The sequence below is a fragment of the Cyclopterus lumpus genome, chromosome 9 (assembly GCF_009769545.1).
Source record: "Cyclopterus lumpus isolate fCycLum1 chromosome 9, fCycLum1.pri, whole genome shotgun sequence".
NCBI lineage: Eukaryota > Metazoa > Chordata > Actinopteri > Perciformes > Cyclopteridae > Cyclopterus > Cyclopterus lumpus.
This window is the reverse complement of record NC_046974.1, coordinates 18,212,385-18,231,539: the sequence shown is the minus strand read 5'-3', so window position 1 is coordinate 18,231,539 and position 19,155 is coordinate 18,212,385. Positions and strand designations below refer to the sequence as shown.

At 42.6% G+C, this 19,155-nt stretch overlaps 3 protein-coding genes across 4 annotated transcripts in view; all 3 read left to right on the top strand.

Annotated features, from left to right (window-relative positions):
* coro1ca (coronin, actin binding protein, 1Ca) overlaps positions 1-10,190 on the top strand; it is a 30,378-nt gene extending 20,188 nt beyond the window's left edge. For both annotated transcript variants that reach the window (XM_034541450.1, XM_034541449.1), the window contains 9 exons: positions 2,561-2,683; positions 4,091-4,220; positions 4,377-4,558; positions 4,931-5,050; positions 5,379-5,483; positions 5,567-5,712; positions 5,924-5,981; positions 6,117-6,350; positions 7,465-10,190. In XM_034541450.1, coding sequence (XP_034397341.1) covers positions 2,561-2,683; positions 4,091-4,220; positions 4,377-4,558; positions 4,931-5,050; positions 5,379-5,483; positions 5,567-5,712; positions 5,924-5,981; positions 6,117-6,350; positions 7,465-7,584 — 1,218 coding nt within the window. In that variant the 3' untranslated portion in view covers positions 7,585-10,190. The remainder of the gene's footprint in view (positions 1-2,560; positions 2,684-4,090; positions 4,221-4,376; positions 4,559-4,930; positions 5,051-5,378; positions 5,484-5,566; positions 5,713-5,923; positions 5,982-6,116; positions 6,351-7,464) is intronic.
* A 2,360-nt stretch (positions 10,191-12,550) lies between these two features.
* On the top strand, positions 12,551-14,293 carry tmem119a (transmembrane protein 119a). The gene is given in 4 exon segments (XM_034540872.1): positions 12,551-12,583; positions 13,535-13,696; positions 13,728-13,754; positions 13,757-14,293. Coding segments are annotated over 4 exon segments (759 nt in total).
* Positions 14,294-16,462: 2,169 nt separating this feature from the next.
* LOC117735940 (leucine-rich alpha-2-glycoprotein) lies at positions 16,463-19,055 on the top strand. The gene is made up of 2 exons (XM_034540871.1): positions 16,463-16,520; positions 17,773-19,055. Exons 1-2 carry the CDS (start codon positions 16,463-16,465, stop codon positions 19,053-19,055), a joined length of 1,341 nt encoding a protein of 446 aa, XP_034396762.1.
* Positions 19,056-19,155: the final 100 nt, after the last annotated feature.

Genomic DNA, 19,155 nt, shown 5'->3' with positions numbered 1-19,155 from the left:
TAAACTTGGAGGTGGAGTATGTGTCATGGCCCTACACTCTGTATGTCAGGTGACTGCATGGTCACGGGCCAAATATTTTCATATACATAGTCACTTCCTGTGATTTGTATAGGACGTCCAGCTGTGTTCGGACCGTACTAACCCATGCAACTTATGCATCTGTTCAGTCTCACTGAATATGAATCGTGGTACTTGGTGATATCAGCCCAACCACTTTGGCTGTGTAGTATAACAGCAGAATGCTTGTGTGCCCTCTCTGCCAGGCTTCTGTATCTTCTATAGCAGAGGTAGGGAAATGTCTAGGCAACACACCCCTTTTATATCCGGGACTAGTGTCTCTCCAAGGCCCAGACCACCGTCCTCTGCTTGTTTCTGGGTTTTTGTTCCTCACTCTGTTTTGTATAAAAATTACTCAATACATTTTCTTTCTTTTCTGCTCTTCTCAAAATTCTGAGCATATCGTATAGTGTGTTGCAAACTGGGAATTGTACTAAAAGGCCAATATTTACTTCTTATTTTTGTATTTATCTCTGACAGTTTCATCCTTTTTGAAAACTTTAAGTAACATGTAATAATTTGGCATCAAAAGCCATAATGGACAATTTAGGGTGAGCTCTGTCCCTTTGGAACTGCGAGCCTCCCTTTACTCACACCAGTAGCCCTGCCCTTTGTGCACACGTGAGACGTTTGCCTTCAGGGATTTCTGCCAGTCATAGCCTTAGGTTTAGGCAACAAACCCACTTGGTTAGATTTAGTTAAAGATTGTGATTTGGGTTGAAATAAAAACCCTTCCTGGTAGAAAGCCCTGAAGGCAAACTTCTCTTGTGTGAGCCTTTTGTGTCCAGGTCTCACTGACTAAAGTGTGCAGTTCTCTCTGGTTTACTGCATTGCTGTTTGATCAATGGAATATGTTGATGATGAATGCAGCGCTGCAAGTAAATACACGTATACTTACTAGTGCTCACAAAGCCGTTTGTTTGACGTCCACGCCAGTTGGAGGAGCTAAGTTGCGGTGGGAGTCGAGTAATAGTTTCAATTAATTGGTCCCAGAGGCCACTAAAGAAATGCAAACAAGTACATAACATACAGGATTAGTGTTGGTAACAACTAGACAGTGGACAGTCAACACACACCGTAATAACGTGTGTCAAAGGCAGTGCTTCTTTATGGTCAAAGACATGCCGCTTTGCTGTGTGAAAGCCAAATATTTTTGGAGGGTACCGTCAGTGCAAATCCCTTGAGCATACTCTGTGCATGCATGCTTGCCCCTGTCCACGGCTGAGAGGCCTACTTTATAGCACTTTATTTCACAGAAAGTCCTATTTATAAAAAGATGTTTATGATCGGTTTAACTTTCTTTCTTTTTTTTCTTTTTTTTTTGTTGCAAATAAATCATGTTATGTGCAAACAAGATGCTGTACAATGGTTCAACCAGACTGACAATTGATGGGGCAGAAGATCATCTGAACAACACTGAGTGGTGAATTAGTCTTTTTTTTTTTTGTTGCATTTGGGAAGCCATCCTGCTTTAAAATAGGGTTGCAGCAGCAGGACTCTTTCCACAGTGAGTGACATCATCTCTTCAGCCCTGCGGCGCTACTTGAATTGAACACATACTCGGGTGTGTCTTAGACGGCCATCCACCACAGCATGGGTTTGTTACGTCACCTCACCGTGTAGAGAGAGCACCTGGTTCAGCTGGCTCGTCTGGTTCAGAGGTCAAATCCAGCTGAGGATAGAGGAGGCTGTACAGCGTAATGGTTGTTTTTGTGTACTTTAGGAATGCATTTGTAGCCGACTAGTCCATTAGTTGGGTGAGCAGGTTATGTAAAGAGCGCCGTTGAGTGTTTGGTACAGGGCTACCGTTTAAAGTAAGGAGATGCTGCGGAAAACTCGGCATCTGTTGGCACGTCTACTGTATAATGACGTCGCCACTAATAACTTTCCTTCATTACTGTGGGTGGTCCAATAGGGGCTAAGTCTAATCTGTTTGCGTCTAAGCAGCACTAAAAAATACTTGGCTTCTTTTTTTGGGGGCTGAGAGATGGAGTGACAAACCGGGATTCTGGTTTCGAGCCATGTTGTAGGACTACAAATGTTTAAAAATTCCTACTCAACATCACTTGGCAGGAGTTTGACTGGGATTTCCCCTCCCAGTTTAAAAACCTTTGACGACACAGTTGGTCTTATTTAAAAAGTGCTCTCATCAACTGGGGGTAATTGTGGGTAAGAATGTTTGCCATGTTTTGTAATCAATCTTGTGAATTCCAAATCCTCACGTATAAGATTGTATTAAATTCAATGGAAGAGGTTTGCAAAAAGATAAATTATCATACTTTTAACAGACATGAAGTGAATTCTGCCACGTCGCCCTCAGTTGTGATTCTCTGCTCTGCGTGTGTGTGTGTGTGTGTGTGTGTGTGTGTGTTCTTAATCTCGCAGGTGGGATTATACTGTAATTGACCTGTTTCAAAAGATGCTCACTCCTCCAGCATGGACGATGTTCTCTGAGCAGGATCAGAGTAAGACTAATCTCATTGTTTATCTTTTGTTTTTACAGACGGGACGCATTGACAAATCCTACCCCACAGTGTGTGGTCACACCGGCCCGGTGTTAGACATAGACTGGTGCCCCCACAATGATCACGTCATCGCCAGCGGCTCTGAGGACTGCACCGTGATGGTAACATGGCCACACCTTTTGCACCTGAACTCAGACCTCTTAATTAGGCTAAATGCAACGCGCATATCCCTGAGCTAATAAGTGTCGAGAGACAACATGCTTTTATTACAAAAGGCCAGGCTGTTGTAATGCAGGGATGGGTGCAGACCTCACCCTCTGGATTAGATTAGACTCAAATATGTGTTGTAGTAATCAGAGCTGGGGAATGATTTAGCTGTTTATTGAGCTGAGGTCACTGACTGTTTTGAGACTGCAGTTGTACTTTCCTCATATGTCCTTATTTAGGCAGTGAAGTGAGATTAGGGTGCTGTTTGTTTCCTGCTACTACTTCCTCACCTGAAAGTCCCGACTTCCTGTTAAACCATCACTGAATCAATGCCATATTTAGTTCATTTTTGCAGAAGTATAAGTCATGAAATGAACAGAAAAGCTATCAATGGTTCCTCTCTTCATAGCATCGGATCATGGAAGGGAAAACTCACAGGCTCTTGTTGATGTTTGCATGAGGTGGAAGTAGGTGCTGTAACTGCAGACTGATATGCATCATGATGTGGATGTGGCTACTCCATTAATTACAACATAAAATGTACAATAAAGAATAGATTTTAACTGTCGCACCACATAAAGTGCATAGTGGACATCTGCACAACTCCGTGCACGTGAACCAGTTCTGCTGTTTAAAATATGTGCCCATACAAAGCCCTTTATATTAAGAAAGGTGGGTGAATAAATGGAGATAAATGCTACAGAAATATTGCTAAACAGTGAAAGATGAGGTGCTTCACTCATAGTTTGGCTATAACTTGGTGTGACTGTAAATTCATTTCAATGAAATATGCAGACAGGCGTTGTTGCCAGAAACGGTAATTCAGACAACCTTTTTATCGTATCTGCAAATACTGCGGTTTCTTTTCAGAATGCCACAAGCAACTTCAACAGTAGTTTAAAATAAACGCACAATGCAGACAACAATTGAACCGAGGTATTTGATGGACTTTACATACACAATAACTGTATTTTTTGCAGTGGTTTGTTATACCACTTTGTGTCTCAGAAGTTAACTAATCCATCATCAGAAATCCTGTTGGTTGAGCCGTAAAGCAGACTGCATTTTTCTTTCATTTTTCTTAGGACTATTTTTGTTCTGTATTTGGGTGAATTTGACTGTCCCATCTGCCACTAAATCTAAATGGGATGTTGTTTGCAACTGAACTCTTAGTCACTGCTGCCCCCCCCAGGTTCCTTTTGGTAACTACATTTTTCTGGTGTAATGCAATTGGTAGGGTGGGGTAGATGGATTCACAATAATATTTTTGAATTCATAATTCTGTCCAATACAGGGGTAAAAATAGGTGTCCTCACTGTCTGTTTTGTTCCTGACCTCAGTCCTGTTTATGACCCCCACAGGTTTGGCAGATCCCTGAGAATGGCCTTGTGACTTCAATGGCTGAGCCAGTGGTGGTGCTGGAGGGCCACTCCAAGCGCGTTGGCATCATCACATGGCACCCAACGGCACGCAACGTCCTTCTTAGTGCTGGTAAGAGCTGTCTGTGTCCCTACATCTACAAAACCTGCTGAAATTCTGTTTGAACACAGGTCTTTGCGTTGTAGCATATCATCATAGAGGAAATAAGTATAGTTTGAATTGAATGTGCCGCTTTCCTGCTCAGCTTTCCACAACCTCTGTCATCAGGTTGTGACAACCAGATCGTCATCTGGAACGTGGGCACAGGAGAGGCGATGATCACCCTGGAGGACATGCACCCAGATGTCATTTACAACGTGACCTGGAACCGCAACGGTAGCCTTATCTGCACCGCCTGCAAGGACAAGGCCATCCGTGTCATCGATCCCCGCAAGGAGATGATCGTTGCTGTAAGCCGTTTTCAAAAGATTTATTTATTGTGACATTTTCTTGTTGTGACATTTCTTTATTTTATTGTATATGAGAGGTAAATATGAATCAAGGAGCAGTAAGATGGGGTTGCAAGTAGGGAGACCGCTCCAGCTGGAAGGCCTGGGTTCAGCAACTTTGTTCCCTTAAGTATAACACCAACATGTCACTAGATGGGTTATAGCGATGTAGGTTCATCGCTGTATGACAAACAAGTGGAAGCAATTAAGTTTAATCTGAATAAAATGCATTGTGTTGCCACTTGTCTAAAAGTGGACATAATAATAAACTGTTTAGGAGATGGTGACTCGAGCACACAAGTGTTGGGCTGACCTGTAAACTACACTTCACAGGAGAAGGAGAAGGCCCACGAGGGCGCTCGGCCCATGAGAGCCATTTTCCTGTCTAATGGCAACGTCCTCACCACAGGGTTCAGTCGCATGAGTGAGAGGCAGCTCGCCCTCTGGAACCCGGTAAGCTGCTTCATGAATGCCGACTGCTTTTCATTATTCAGTGATTATGGGTTCCACGTCCATGATAAACTATTATTCTATTCTATTCAATTACCTGAAATGTAGGTCTTTGAGTTGTCCCAAGGACGGGTAATAGTCTTAAGACTGTTCAGAGAGCACGCTATTTTCACAATGTTATAACCAGGAAATACATTAAAATACTACATTATTCTCAGCTATTAAAAACAAGCACTTTACCCTGTTTTTTGAAGGCCATCTATTCTGCCCTACATTTGTATTGTTAGTCGCCGCAACAGAACAAATTGATAATTTATCATGCTTTTCTCAGGATAATATGGAGGAGCCCATGACCGTTAATGAGATGGACACCAGCAACGGAGTGCTCTTGCCCTTCTATGACCCAGATACTAACGTCGTTTACCTCTGTGGGAAGGTGGGTTTTCTTTCTGAGCACTCGATAGTTAAGTTTCCACATGGCTGAATACAAAAACGGAACGCTTCTTTATTTCTTCACAGGGTGATAGCAGCATCCGTTACTTTGAAATCACAGATGAGGCTCCGTATGTTCACTTTCTCAGCACCTTTGCCACCAAGGAGCCCCAGAGGGGCATGGGCTACATGCCCAAAAGGGGCCTTGATGTCAATAAGTGTGAAATTGCAAGGTAAACTAAGATGGATGGCTAAAAAATAAAATAAAAACACATTCTAACCGAATCTAATATGGAGTTTCTAACTTCACCACTAGGAGGCAGAGCATGATCATGACATAATCATGAAGCCCTCCTGGGGCAGTCCACAGTAAACTGTACTAAAACACTCTCTGTGGCCTTTGTTTGAATTGAGAGTAATTGTTTTGAATTTATCTGTTGCCAGGTTCTATAAACTTCATGAAAGGAAGTGTGAGCCTATCGTGATGACTGTACCCAGAAAGGTGAGCCCTAAACCCAAATGGCCACTTTGCAGACAGTCACCAGACCTCTAATCTGCATGTTGAATCACAGGCAGACGAGTGGGGCCTTGTTTTATAATTTATGGTTTTCCTCACGGCTCGTCCCTTTCTCGTCAGTCGGACCTCTTCCAGGACGACTTGTACCCAGACACATCTGGACCCGACCATGCCCTGGAGGCTGAGGAGTGGTTTGATGGCAAGAATGGAGACCCGATCCTCATCTCCCTCAAGAACGGCTACGTCCCGGGCAAGAACCGTGAATTCAAGGTGGTCAAAAAGAACATTTTGGACACCAAGAATACAGAGAACTCGACCCCTGCCAACAAGTCTGCCTCCCCGACTCCATCAATTGTGAGTATTTGCTTTCTCCAAGATCTCCAGAGTGTTTAAACGTATCACTGGATATCATTAGATAGTCTATTTTCCACTCAGTCGAGCTGGGCAATATGAAACAACAGATGTTCTTCTGATATTGATCACACTATTCGAAGGGGGAGTTTTGGATTAGGGATGCAACTAAAAATTATTTTCATTATCATAGAAATCTGCCAACTATTTTCTCAATTTAGCGTTTGCGCAATAAAATGTCAGAATATAACAAAATTATACATTTTAATTTCCCCCAAAGGCCAAGTGGACATCTTGATACTGTTTGTTTTGTCCAAAACACAAAGATGTCGAGTTTACTGTAACGTGAGACAAAGAAAAGTAGCAAATCCCTATTATTGAGAAACTGGGTCTTGGGAATGTTTACGTTTGATCGTTCTTCAAACGATTCATCATTCAATCATTGATATAATTCTTGCTGCTTTATTTTGATTGATCAATGTTTAGTTTCATATCTCGACTGCATAATATTGGGAAGTCTAATTGAACATACATTTTTTTTTTAGATTAATAATTGACGAAGAACAAGTTGTGTCTACCCCACCAAAACATCCTTCACATGATTAGGATGATGAACAATAACAAGTTCTACTAATATATATATATCTATCTCTCTCTCTCTCATTAATGCCCCTTACCAATAGCATTATCACTGCATAGCTGCCTCTCTGGGACTCTCAATGTTAAGCAGACAACTTGTATGTGTTCGAAGCTGGCGGATTGCTGCTGGTTTGTAGATGTTGTTCAACCCACTCTCTGACCCACAAACTGAGGGCTCTGCTGCTGCTCTGGGCGCCTGCTGCTGGGCGTCCTGCCGCACCTCACCCACAACACAGTGGGACCCAGCCCATGAGTCTCAGCAGTTGTGCTCTGTAATCACAGGCCGCTGGACTCCATGTTAACCCTCAGCGCACCAGGCCCTGCCACATGGCATCTACAGGCCGAGGCTCTAGGTTTTGATACAGGAAGTGTCTTGTGCGCTATTGTGACATACCTTCGGTCTGTTATTGATTCAGATGGGATAGAAGTGACGACAAACACAACAAAAAGTCTAAATTGTGTCTCGTGTCTCCCACAGAAATCTGAGGCCAAGCTGGAGGAGATCCTGAAAGAAATCAAATCTCTCAAGGACCTGGTGAGCAGTCAGGAGAAGCGAATCATCAAACTTGAAGAGCAAATGTCCAAAATTGCCATTTAGGGACCCTTTCACCAACCCGCTACAATTCAGGACGTTCCATTGGCTGGGGGGTGGGCGGGATCAGTCACTGCCTCTCAATGACAGTGTTTCGTCTGAGGCCTGCCTAGCAACGATCCCTAGCAACATTCCAGTTGAACTTTTTCTTAGCCAGCCCCCGATCCTCAGTTTAACACAGGTGGTGTAAGGACTTGTGGCAAATTTAGTACAAAATACTCTTTGCTTTTCGGTGACAAAGGACTCTCTATTCCTTTTTAATGTGTGGCAGTCTTTCTTTTTTTTTATTTTGTCTACTTGTATAAAAAAGGTCTTACATATTCCTTTTGCGTTTTAGAAATATGACCAAGAAAATTCCGATATCAATAGTAAGCGTTTGCCATCGCATACCCAAATATGTTTTAAGTCTGTCTGTGTTTCATGTCACTATACCCCAAAATTATAATGTTGCCAAATTTGACATTTTGTTTACACCTCCTTATCAGTATTTTTTCTCTCTCTCTTTGTGGGACGAGTCAAAATGCAAACGGGGACACCCAGTGCAGTAAACTGGTTATGTAAGGCCATCATCAATGATTAACGATGAAATTATAATAAAATGAATGGTTATGCTAGAAGGATCTCAAACTCTGTAATGAGGCGTAAAAAGGACCCATTTAGCTGCCATAGTCGACACCCAGACGTTACATAAACGACAATTCTTGCTGTCTGTGTTAGAGCTGCACAAACTAACTCCTGCTTTCGGCCATTTCTTCTCATTCCTGTTGCTTCCCGTCATTCTGACTGTGGACAGTCGTGTACGAGAACAAGCATTCCTCTCCTTCTTGCTTCATTAACAACATGCACCGTGTGCTTATTGGAGAAAGTGACAAACACATTCCACACATCTCATTGGCAGTTTTTGGTGTCGGGGGAAGGGAATAGATCCTTGTGTAAAGTTCTTCCTGTGAACACTACTGTAGTCACACGGGTCGAGGGTTATTGGGACGTCTGTGCCCTGCCCATGAAAAACATTTCTAACCTTCGCTCTGCTTTGTTTCCGTGAGAGGTTCAGTCACCGACCCCAGTGTTCAGTCAAGTGTAGTGGGATTATTTCCCCTGATGTTCCTTTGCATTATATGCCATCTCAGATCCGTCACTTCTGTACAAACAAAATGGGAATTGACATGAAATTACACATCAATGGCATAACTTGACTATTTAAAACCTTCTGGTGATACAACTGGAGATTGCTACAGAAACTGTTCATGATGGACTTTAAAGGCCTCGATTGTGTGTGAATATGTGCCTCGTGTTTTTGGTCTTTTTGGGTACCTGTCACTGTGGGTGTTCCTGCTTTGTTTCTTGTTGGTGGACGGGGAGGGTTATGAAAAGGTAGAATGTCCACGACTTGCCTCCAACCTGGATGAATTGAATAGGTGGGTATTGCTTCACTGTTCATTTTAGCCTGTTTGTTGTTCCAGCTGTGCTTAATTCCCTCTTAGCACTTCCACTTTTTTTTTTAATGGTTTATTTCTCAGAAGCTCCTGTTCAGTATAGTTATCACAAAACCAAGCAACTATTGAATTGTCCAGTCTGAGCGCTTTTCACCCGACAAGCTCCTCTTGATGTTTTAGATTTGTTTCTCAGTAAAAAGCTGAGAAGGGTAAATAAATGGTTCAGTCTGTTTGCCTTCAATATTTGTTACCACTGTAAAGACCTGAAAGTGCCATAGAGGTGACATGGAAGTGTTTGTAGGGGACTGTTGAGAGTAGGTTTGAGTAGTAAATGGAAGAGTTGATGGGTGCCCGGATTCAAAACCACTTTGAGGTGCTATGTTCAAAGGACCCTGCTCCTAAAGTCCTGTGTCAGCTGTTTGGGGATGACATCATGAAGTCCTGCCAATCCATCCCACAATACACCTGGCAGCATTACTGGTCGAGGTTTGTTAGTAAGCAAGGTGCCCCTGACATTTTGACACTTTCCACCTCGGTACGGGTATTAAAAACATCTTTTTAAAATGATGTCAAACCGAGAAGCTGTCCGCAGCCTTTTGAGTCATCGTGGCTTTGAGATGCAATTTGAGCAGCGAGTCGTAGAATATTAGGAAATTACAAGAGGGCTATAGAAATGTGTCCGACACAAATTATACTGCGCTATCTGCCACTCTATGGATTCTTTATAGCACTGTTGGCACGAGAGCGAAGTTTGAGGAGTAGTGAATAGCGATCCAAAGGGACACTGTAGGTTGGTGAGATGTGCAGTTGAAAGATAGATGTATGTTTGTTCTTTAGGCCTAGGAAACCGAGTGAAAGCTGTGTAAATAACATGACAATACTTTTTTTTTTTTTTTTTTTGGTGGCTGTGCTGAAGAGGGTATTTGTGTGGGAGGTGTGTTTTTTAAATGTTTCTCTTTGTCTGTGTTCCCTGCACCTTGCCATACTGCATCATGAGAAAAGCAGAGCCTCTGTTAATGTCGGAGGTCGTACAAATATCAAGAAAGAAAATCAGACCAAAATGAACCAGAATGAAGCCTCATGTTGGAGGTCTGCTCAGCATTTTTGTTCATTATTCTTGCTTCAAGCATCAAACATTGATTATAAGAAAAAAATAATAAAGACTTTTTAAAATGGCCTCATTGTATCTTTTGCATTCGATCATTACTGTTTTTGGATTTGTCGTCGTTACTGAAAAGAGTTGAACAGACTTCAGCCTTTCATTGAAAGCCCAAAGTCCAGTTTGAACCACAGAACCGAGAGGAAGACGGGAGGTTCAGGCCGGCTGAGACCAAAACCAGTCAGGTCAATTATCGAGAGTCCATCTCGATAATTTACAACTTTCTTAGCCGTTCCAATGTGTTCCTCAGAAGACATACATCTTTAAAACTGGTTTGCAAATATTTCCAGTGTAATTGTTTTTCCCCACATAGCTGGTCATTGTAGTTTTAAAGAATCATAACTGACAGAACATTTTGTTTTGGACTGTTTTAAGCTGCAGACTTTCAGTGCTCCAGTGAGTGGTTTTCATTTAGATTTGGTGAAATATTACCAGCCTATTCATTTTAAAGGTCGGTTAGCTATCAGTGTTATGACAACTACACATATAATTTTGTTTTAATTATTGCTATTCCAACTGCAGTGGCAACAGTTTATAAAACAGATGGACACAATTAGTTGTTGGAGTGTACAGTTGATTGAATTGAACTGCCGTTGTGTGTTTGAGCCACCAAAAATAACCAAACACTATTTCAGTAAAAGTCTGTTACAGCAAAAAAATAGAAACAGAACTTTTGTGAGTCACAAAACTAAACTCTGCATCCTGAACTCTGGGAGTTGCTCCCCATCTTCACTAAACCTCATGCTGATCAGTTATAATATCAACGGCTCACACCATCAGCAGCCTCAAATAGACAACTTGTATATTTAGAGACATATCCAGAGATAATAAGTGCTGCTAAAAGACCATGAAGTTTATATGTTCGCTCTACGTGTGTTCTGGGATAAAAGGGGTTGCTTTCCCTCTGCGCTGGTCTTGAGAGCCAGGCTGTAATCAACAAGGACTTAATTAGAGAGGACTCGGTGGGAGGCACGGGACTCGCCCCACAAAGTACAGAAATACACATTTCCTTAAAACATGGGACTCATGTTCTGGCTGCAAAGTCTGCAGCGACTTCCAAAGCTGAAAGTTTAAGTATGAGTCAAAAAATCATACAAATTGAAGAGTCTTTCTAGAGACCTTAAGTATTTCTCTTGTATGAGGAAATGTCATTATATACAGAATAAATACTACATCTCTGTTCCCTCTCATAATTCAGAAATAAATGTAAAAAGGTTTGATCCCAAATGGACACCTCGTGAGTGCAGGAGGAAGAAGGAAGGAAGGGAGGTAGAACGAAGGAGGAGAGGCTGGAAATAGAGGGATGGACATCGTTTTGAACTGAGGAGACTTTTTAGAGCTCAGGAAAAAAACAGTCGGCATCACTCGGCGAGGAGGACGGACGCTCGGAAACTCCTTCACTCTTACTTTCTTCTTATTACTTTGTCTCCTCTCTGTCTTCTGTGCTGTGTTGTGCTGTTCAGAGGAGAACCCCAGGATAACACCTTCTGTAAGTATGTGTTTATATTTGTAAAGAATTAAAAGAGAGTTACTAATGTGTATGTGAGCAGTCTGTGTATCCATTGGTTCACATTGTTTAAAGTTAGTTCATTAAACCAACGTGTTGGTGGAATTTAACTAAGTATGTTTACTCAAGTACTCCAACTCTATGATACTTGCACTTTATTTGAGTATTTCCATTTCACTTTAAACTTAAACTCAACTACATTTCAGGGAGGAATATTGTACTAAATAATCAATTGCAATGATTCAATAGCTACAGTTACTTTATATGATGACTTTTACGTACAATGCAGGGACTTTAAATTGTAATGGTTTATTTTACATTGCACTTTTATTTATAAAAGATCTGAATGCTTCTTTTGACCCTCAAGATTTTTTTTCATTCTATTTAAAGATGTGTAATGATGTATTGAATATTTATCCTGTGTGTCTAATCTACTGTACTCTAGGTTAACCAATATGTTTATAATATGTAAGAATATGCTTTGAACTGGTCTAACCTCTGCCAATGGCTCCATCTTTGCAATTTAATGCTTATTTTCACTTTATGGTTGAAACTCAAAGACTTTTTACCACATCTGTCCTACTGAATTTGGAGTAAATGTGTAATTAATAATGGCCAAGACATGTAGGATATTTCTATTTGATGTAAAGATGCAGCAATAAAACGATGCTGCTGTAAATGTAAGGAAAATGCAAGAGTTTGAGACATTAAGCGCTAAAATGTCATGAAATGGGTTAATTGCACATGTGGTGTCTGATGGCCTTGGGTTGAAGGTAATGTGGACCCTCCAGTGATATACGGGGAATGTAATTATGGCTATAATTATGAGGATTTAAGGGGCAGTGCTGTCCTATACCTTAACATCCAAGGATGAAGACCCAGCCTACCATGTGGTCCAGCAGAGTACATACTGTATGTTCGACCACACAGGGAGGGAGGGGGCTTCACACTGTGTCAATCAGAGCAGCAGCAGCTTCACTGTAGCATGATGCTGATTAGAAGCTTGTCTTTACAGCTTGGCACTGTGTAATTATACGGTCTATTCTAAATGGTAACAGACTGCGCCATGCACCACTTCGAGCTTGACTTCACATTGAGAAGAAGAAGGATGGAAGAAAAGTCATATTGGGTCAGGAAGTTTATTCAGTCGACAGTTGTACTGTCAGTAAATGCTGGTTCTACTGGAAGCAGAAATATCTTCCTCAGGTCTGTGCTGCTGTGGGCTGGTGGAGCCGACAACAGCTGCTGCCCAGTGTAAATATAGAGGCCTCTGTGCTCCCCTGGAACATAGCTTCCTCCTGGCTTTGGTGTGGTGGAAGGGTGGCCTCCCTCTACTTCACAAATTATAAGGCCTTCAACACCAAACTCACTGTCTCCACCCCAAATAAGTAATGGCTGCTCAACTGCCTGCTAAAATAGATCTGGTCCAAGACGGGAAATGACAGAAACCGTCGAAAAACCTGAGTGAAGATGAATCCTGGAGTTGCATTTCTGAACGGTGTCTTTTTTAAAAAAAAATGTTTTTTTTGGTATGTGTCTGTTGACTGCTTGACACAAGTTAGTATTGGAAATGAGTCGCGATAAATATCGAAGAGGTCACAAGATTACTAAAAACATATGGGGGAAAAAGAAACCAACTGGATGGCGTGCTCATGCGTGAACTTTATGGTGCTGGTAGTTGGTTTCGGTATCCTTTGGAGAGAGTCAGACTAGCTGTTCCCAGTCTTTTACGAAGCTTAGCTAATCAATTCATGGCTTTAGCCTTTAGGGGTATCACACCTCTGTGTAAGATAGATATGAAAATACATATATTTCCTTATTTGATCCTAAAAGCCATTGTTGTTGTTGTTGCAGGACTCGGAGGAGAAGATGAAGTCCCGTTTGTTTTCGCTCGTCTCCTGTGTGGCGCTGCTCTCACTGTGTCACGCCACTCCTCTGCTCTACAACACATCCATTGACGGCAGTGGGGATGAAGCAGAGCTGGAGCTCCTTTTTCCAACCTCTTTCGCCACTCGAGCACCTGTTCAGATCTCTGCTACCACTGGAGCTCCCACCCTCACCAGCGCCATCACCAACACCATCACCATCACCATGATCCGCCTGAAGGACTTCGTCCTCACTCGAGTAGTGGACTTCCTGCAGGAGAATCTGCTCATCATCATCGTCGTGACCTCTCTTCTCATCGTCATGGTCTTCATCATCTGCTGTGCCTCTGCCATGAGTCATAAGCGCAAGCTGGAGGCCTACAAACCCCCTCCTAATGCGAACAAGAAGCAGGTGGCTGATAAAACAGGCGCTGGCAAAACTCCAAGCGAGCCCCAGGAGAGGCCGTACGCCGTCGACCACGTCAAGAGGGTCCAGACTCAGAGCGCGGCCTCCCCCAAGCACCTGCGCACGCCCTCCAAGGCTCTGGTGGGGGAGAGGGGCAGAGAGGTCAGGTCGTCGCCACGCCAGGAGGCCCGGAAGGTGAGGGAGGCAGAAGAGGGGGAGAAGCGGAGAGAGGAGCCCAAGCACAAAGAGCAGCCCAAGCACAAGGAGGAGGTGCAGCAGAGCCCCAGCACCAGCTCCGGTCATACAGTCTGCACCTGCCACCTGAAAAAGGCCCACCACTAGGGCGTGTTGGAGGCGGATGTTGGCTTGAGAGGTGAAATGTTGCAACCAAGATCAGACAGGTTGGTTATGCTGCACACATATGGAAGAATATATATATATATATATATAAATGCATTTGTGATTCAAATCTGGTTATGCCCATTTACAACTTCCACCAAGAAAGGTATTGGTGAGGCTCATGCCTTTAAAACATCCAATGATTAAACAGTTAAATCTAAGAGTTCATGAATATATGAACTATGGCTTGAAAATAATTAATTGATAGAAAATATATTACTAGAAATCTAAATACTGAATTGTGTTGCTGCATAAATCCTGTCTATAAATGTTGCATGTCACATTCTTTTCTACATACAAAGATTAAAAACCAACACTTTGAATGCTACATGCCAACATCCTTTAAGTGTCTCAGTGGTCTGTTTGTCTAGCTGTGATCATTGTGTTAGTGATTACCACAGTGAGTAGTCTGAACCACCTACTATCATATCACTTGAAACTGCAAAATAAACATTTTGCTTATGGATCTGTTGTTTTTAAGGAGGAGAAAAGTACAAAAAAAACAATATTTTTAAAATAATTAAGAAAGAGAATCCTGTATTTTGCCATGTTCTCCAAATTGAAATGAGAAAAAAAGTATTTGTGTGTTTTTAATACCGAGTTGTATAAAACCATAAGCCTGCCGATAGACAGAGGAATCTCCTCAGTATGTCCTGCTGTACGCTTGAGCATCTTCTCAGCAACTAAAAGCTTTGGCTGAACCAGTTCTGTCATTTAAAGCAAGGCCTTTGCTGCTGTAAATAAAGCAAAGTGAGACTCCAGTAAACTAGTAACAAAACTATCTCTTTATATTTACATTCATATTTACTTAATTTTGCATAATGCTATTTGTATTTTACTTTCCAAACCTAATTCGGAAAGCTTTACACCAATTTGCAACTGTGTTATTTCTGGGAAGTTTAAGTTAAAAAAACATACATACAGTATATATATCTATATCTATTATCTATCTGTCTATATATTTATTTGGTTGATAGTTCTGATGATGTGCCTTCAACATGAAACGTAAGGGTTCTGGGGTACAAACACTTTGTGAATCAGGTTTGTTTTTATAAGAGGTAATACTTATGATTAAGATGTATCGTGTGTTTTTGTTTTTAATGTAATAATTTGTAATGAGTCAAAACTTGAGTATGGAGATAGGTAGTTGGTGGTGTAGTAGGTTTAACTTTAACTCATGGTGGCTGAAAACAATATCTAAAAATCAAAAGCTGAGACATATTTGTCAAATTTATCTGATATAATTTGAATACAAATTCAGATTACACTCAGGATAATTTGTAAACTCTCCAACTCACTATCCACTCAAAGTAATTCATGACTGAACATTTCGACCAAGTATGAGTTTTGGGTGAATTAAGGGCCAGACTTGTGTCATGTTTAAGACTCTTTAACCTCAGATTGATGTCCTCACATGTTTCCACACAGATGATTCCTGTTTATTGTTTACAAAAAGGCAGTATTCTTTGCTTATGTTAAATAAAAGTGTTGATAATGATGTTTCTGTCATTATTGAAAATGTTGGATAAAGTTTCATGATGAACGACAATGCAGCCCAAAGGAAACCTAAAAAAGCAACAGCAGCAACATAACTGCCGTGTGTCCCGCCGGCCGCTCTGCACCGAGCTCATCGTACTGGTTGAGTCACGGCTGATAACGTTGTCCCCACAGGTCACTTAACTCATCAGCACTGTCGCAACTGTCTGTGCTGTTAGCACCCTTAACAGTTAGGTGCTAGTTGTTTAATGAATAACCGTTAATGATAACTTAATCATTGTTGATTTTGTGAGTAGAATCTCATCTGCAGTGTTAGCAGTAGCATCTCATTGTCCGGTAAATATAGTTGTACAATGTTGTCCTTTGAAATAGATGCAATGTTACACTGTAAATAGTATTCAATTGAGTTGCATATCTTTATGCACTTTTGGGGCCTTTTGTAAAGTAATTGTTGGGGATTAAAGAACTGGAGTGATGTGGGCTCCTGTGGAAGCCGTGTACATTGCAATAATCAATTATGCTAGAGGTCCTCTGACTTAACATGTTAAGTCCAAACTGTTGCACACACACACACCCCCGCACCCCACAGTAACACTAACTCCTCCACCTGAAGGTATGATTGGCCTGGGCGAGGCAGCTGGCACCCTCACACCCAAACACAGGCCTGCAGAAGGTATCAGAGCCTGGAGATGACGAGCGCCCTCTTTGTCCTTCGCTGGCTACCGTACAAGATTGTTTAAATATTTTAACAGCAGTACACCAGAGACATACAGAGCATGGCACGTGTTGTCTATACAAATCTTAAGACATGATTTGTTCAGTGAAGTTCAAACAAAGCAATGACATTCTGCCCACATGTGCACAGTGCAGGTTTTGTTTGTTCAGTTGTGTGTGTTGATGCACATTGTAGTTTCCCAATATAGGTACATATATATCTGAAATCGTTTTTTAACAATCTTTACAAATGTGACAAAGAATTGCCCAAATGTCTGAAGCAGAAACGTGTTTTAAATAAAGTTTGAGCTTCATCCTTAGTGGGTCAGCTCTCAGGAAGATCAAACATCAAAGATGACGGCACAACGGCAACCCTCTGGTGGATGAAACGCGAGCTCTGCACCCGGGTCAGATTCCTCGCTCTTTTGTCAATGAGGTGCTAAATAATTCGAGCAAATACTACCTACCCCTTCACTTTCACTCTTCCCACCAGGTAATGGGGAGTCGCGGGACCACCCACCAACGCTCTTCATCCGCGGCCTGTTTGTTACATTCACTGTCTGTTTGAGTTCAAGGAACATTGGTAACCTCAGATAAGGAAGTATTTGATACACTTGCATCTTTAATTTATCTTTTTCTTTCTTTTTTTTTTACTTAGATAATCTCCCCTTGAAGTTTGTATTTTGACCCTTTTCACAAGCAATGTGAGCTCTCAATCAATTTGAATGGTGAAGAGGATCCAGAATAGTAATACAGCACCTTAAGGCTGTCGTTAAACTTTGATGAGCATTTTGAAGGAATTCAACAACAGCGGTGGTTATATCTTTAGAGACGTGGATCATGTAGGGACCACTTGGTGACGAGCCTGCTCAGAGGAGCGAATAATACAGGAGGAGAAAATGGTAAGTGCTAAGCCTTTGTTTATTTTATTTTTTGGCGCTGCATTCTAATAAATCCCCCTTTGTCAGGGGCTTACATAAAGCCATTTATTACAACGTATACACTGTACATAAAGGCTGCTTCAGCATGAAGTCGTACCCCTTTTCTTTTTGTTAAAGCAAGTGAGAAATGTGTCTAATGTGGTCGTCTCCTACATTACTCCTGGCAGTGAATCATGCTTTGGTGCAGATGTGGTGTCCTACTCGTACTCTGTCCACTGGCCTGCCTCATAGCGTTTCCCTGTCCTCCTGGCTGCTGCTGTCCTCGTCCAGGACTCCTGGTTTTGTGCGAGTCCCTGGGTCTCAGGTCACTTCCTCGCTCTGTGCCTCTCAGTACCTCGGCTCTATCTGTGGCGAGGAACCAGCTCTGCAACGTGGACCACCTACTTCGGCCCTTCTCTGACCTGCAGGAGCTGAGCCTCAGTCATAACCTGCTGACCCGCTTCCCTCGCGGCCTGCCCTCAAGCCTGGAGGCCCTGCTGCTCCAAGAAAACCGCCTCACTTATATCACCTCGGGTGCCCTGCGACAACTGGGGAATCTCACTCGCCTGGATCTGGAAGACAACCGCATCCGTGCCATTCAACCCGGGGCACTACTGGTTCTCAACAAGCTGCAGGTCCTGACTCTGAAGGGGAACAGGCTTACAAGCCTCCCCCTGAATCTTCCTCCATCTCTGACCCATTTAGACCTCTCTGCAAATTGCATCTCTGTCCTGGACCTGCCCTCGCTGTCTGCCCTGGTCAACCTGCAGGTCCTGAAGATCAACAGCAACTGCCTGCGTTCAGTCCCAGAGAGCGCCTTTGATGGCCTGCCACGTCTCAGATCTTTGGACCTCACCAACAACCTGTGGGTGTGCGAGTGTGACATCTTGTATCTTTACCGCTGGCTCCTGAGTGGTCGGCGGAGGATGGCCACAGACCTGGTGTGCAGCGAGCCGGTCCATCTTGCTCACCGCCTGCTTCTTAACCTCTCTGTCATGGCTATCTGTCCTCGTGTCCTGAAGCCAAATGAGAGGGGCCACCAACTGGACCTTAACTCTTCACTGGAAAGAAAGCCGAAGCCCAGAGGACCAAGCTCATTTAAAAACAACAGGTATTCGGGAAGCTCGTCAGGGCGAACATCACAAGAAACCACTGTTGGACTTCTCTTCAAAGATGTTCATAAGACGTGTGTGAGGCTCAACTACTACTCTTTAGAGACCCTTACCTATGAAGAGTGTTTGTCTCTAAATAAAACACAATCAGTCAGTCCACCCCATTTCAAAGACACTACTCCTACCCCTGATGAGCGACAGAAATGCAGAGACAACATCACAGGTCGGACCCCTCAGAATAATGCAACCTCAGCGGATGGGACACAGTCTTTGCTCTTCACAAACAGAGATGCCCTCTGGCCCACTCGCGACCCACAACAGGACTCTGCTGTGGTCATTTCTCTGCTCGTTGTGTTATGCGTATTAGTAACTCTCCTAATGCTGGCAGTGCTGCTGGTACTGAAAAAAGTGCTTTTGCGCCAACAGAGGGTGGCTCCGCTTAATGTAGGATCTGGTGGATGACATCGGCACGGACGCACTGGAAATGTTTTGAATAATTTGAGTCACAATAAGCACACAGTCTCATACAATATGCTGTATATGTACTTAAGCTGCCGACCGA

What these genes read in the sequence shown, in the direction of transcription:
- LOC117735940 (XM_034540871.1), top strand. Translation starts at nt 16,463, where the DNA reads ATGATTGGCCTGGGCGAGGCAGCTGGCACCCTCACACCCAAACACAGG. An exon ending in CAAACACAGGCCTGCAGAAG is followed by an intron (nt 16,521 to 17,772) that starts GTATCAGAGCCT and finishes GTCCTCGTCCAG; the next exon opens with GACTCCTGGTTTTGTGCGAG.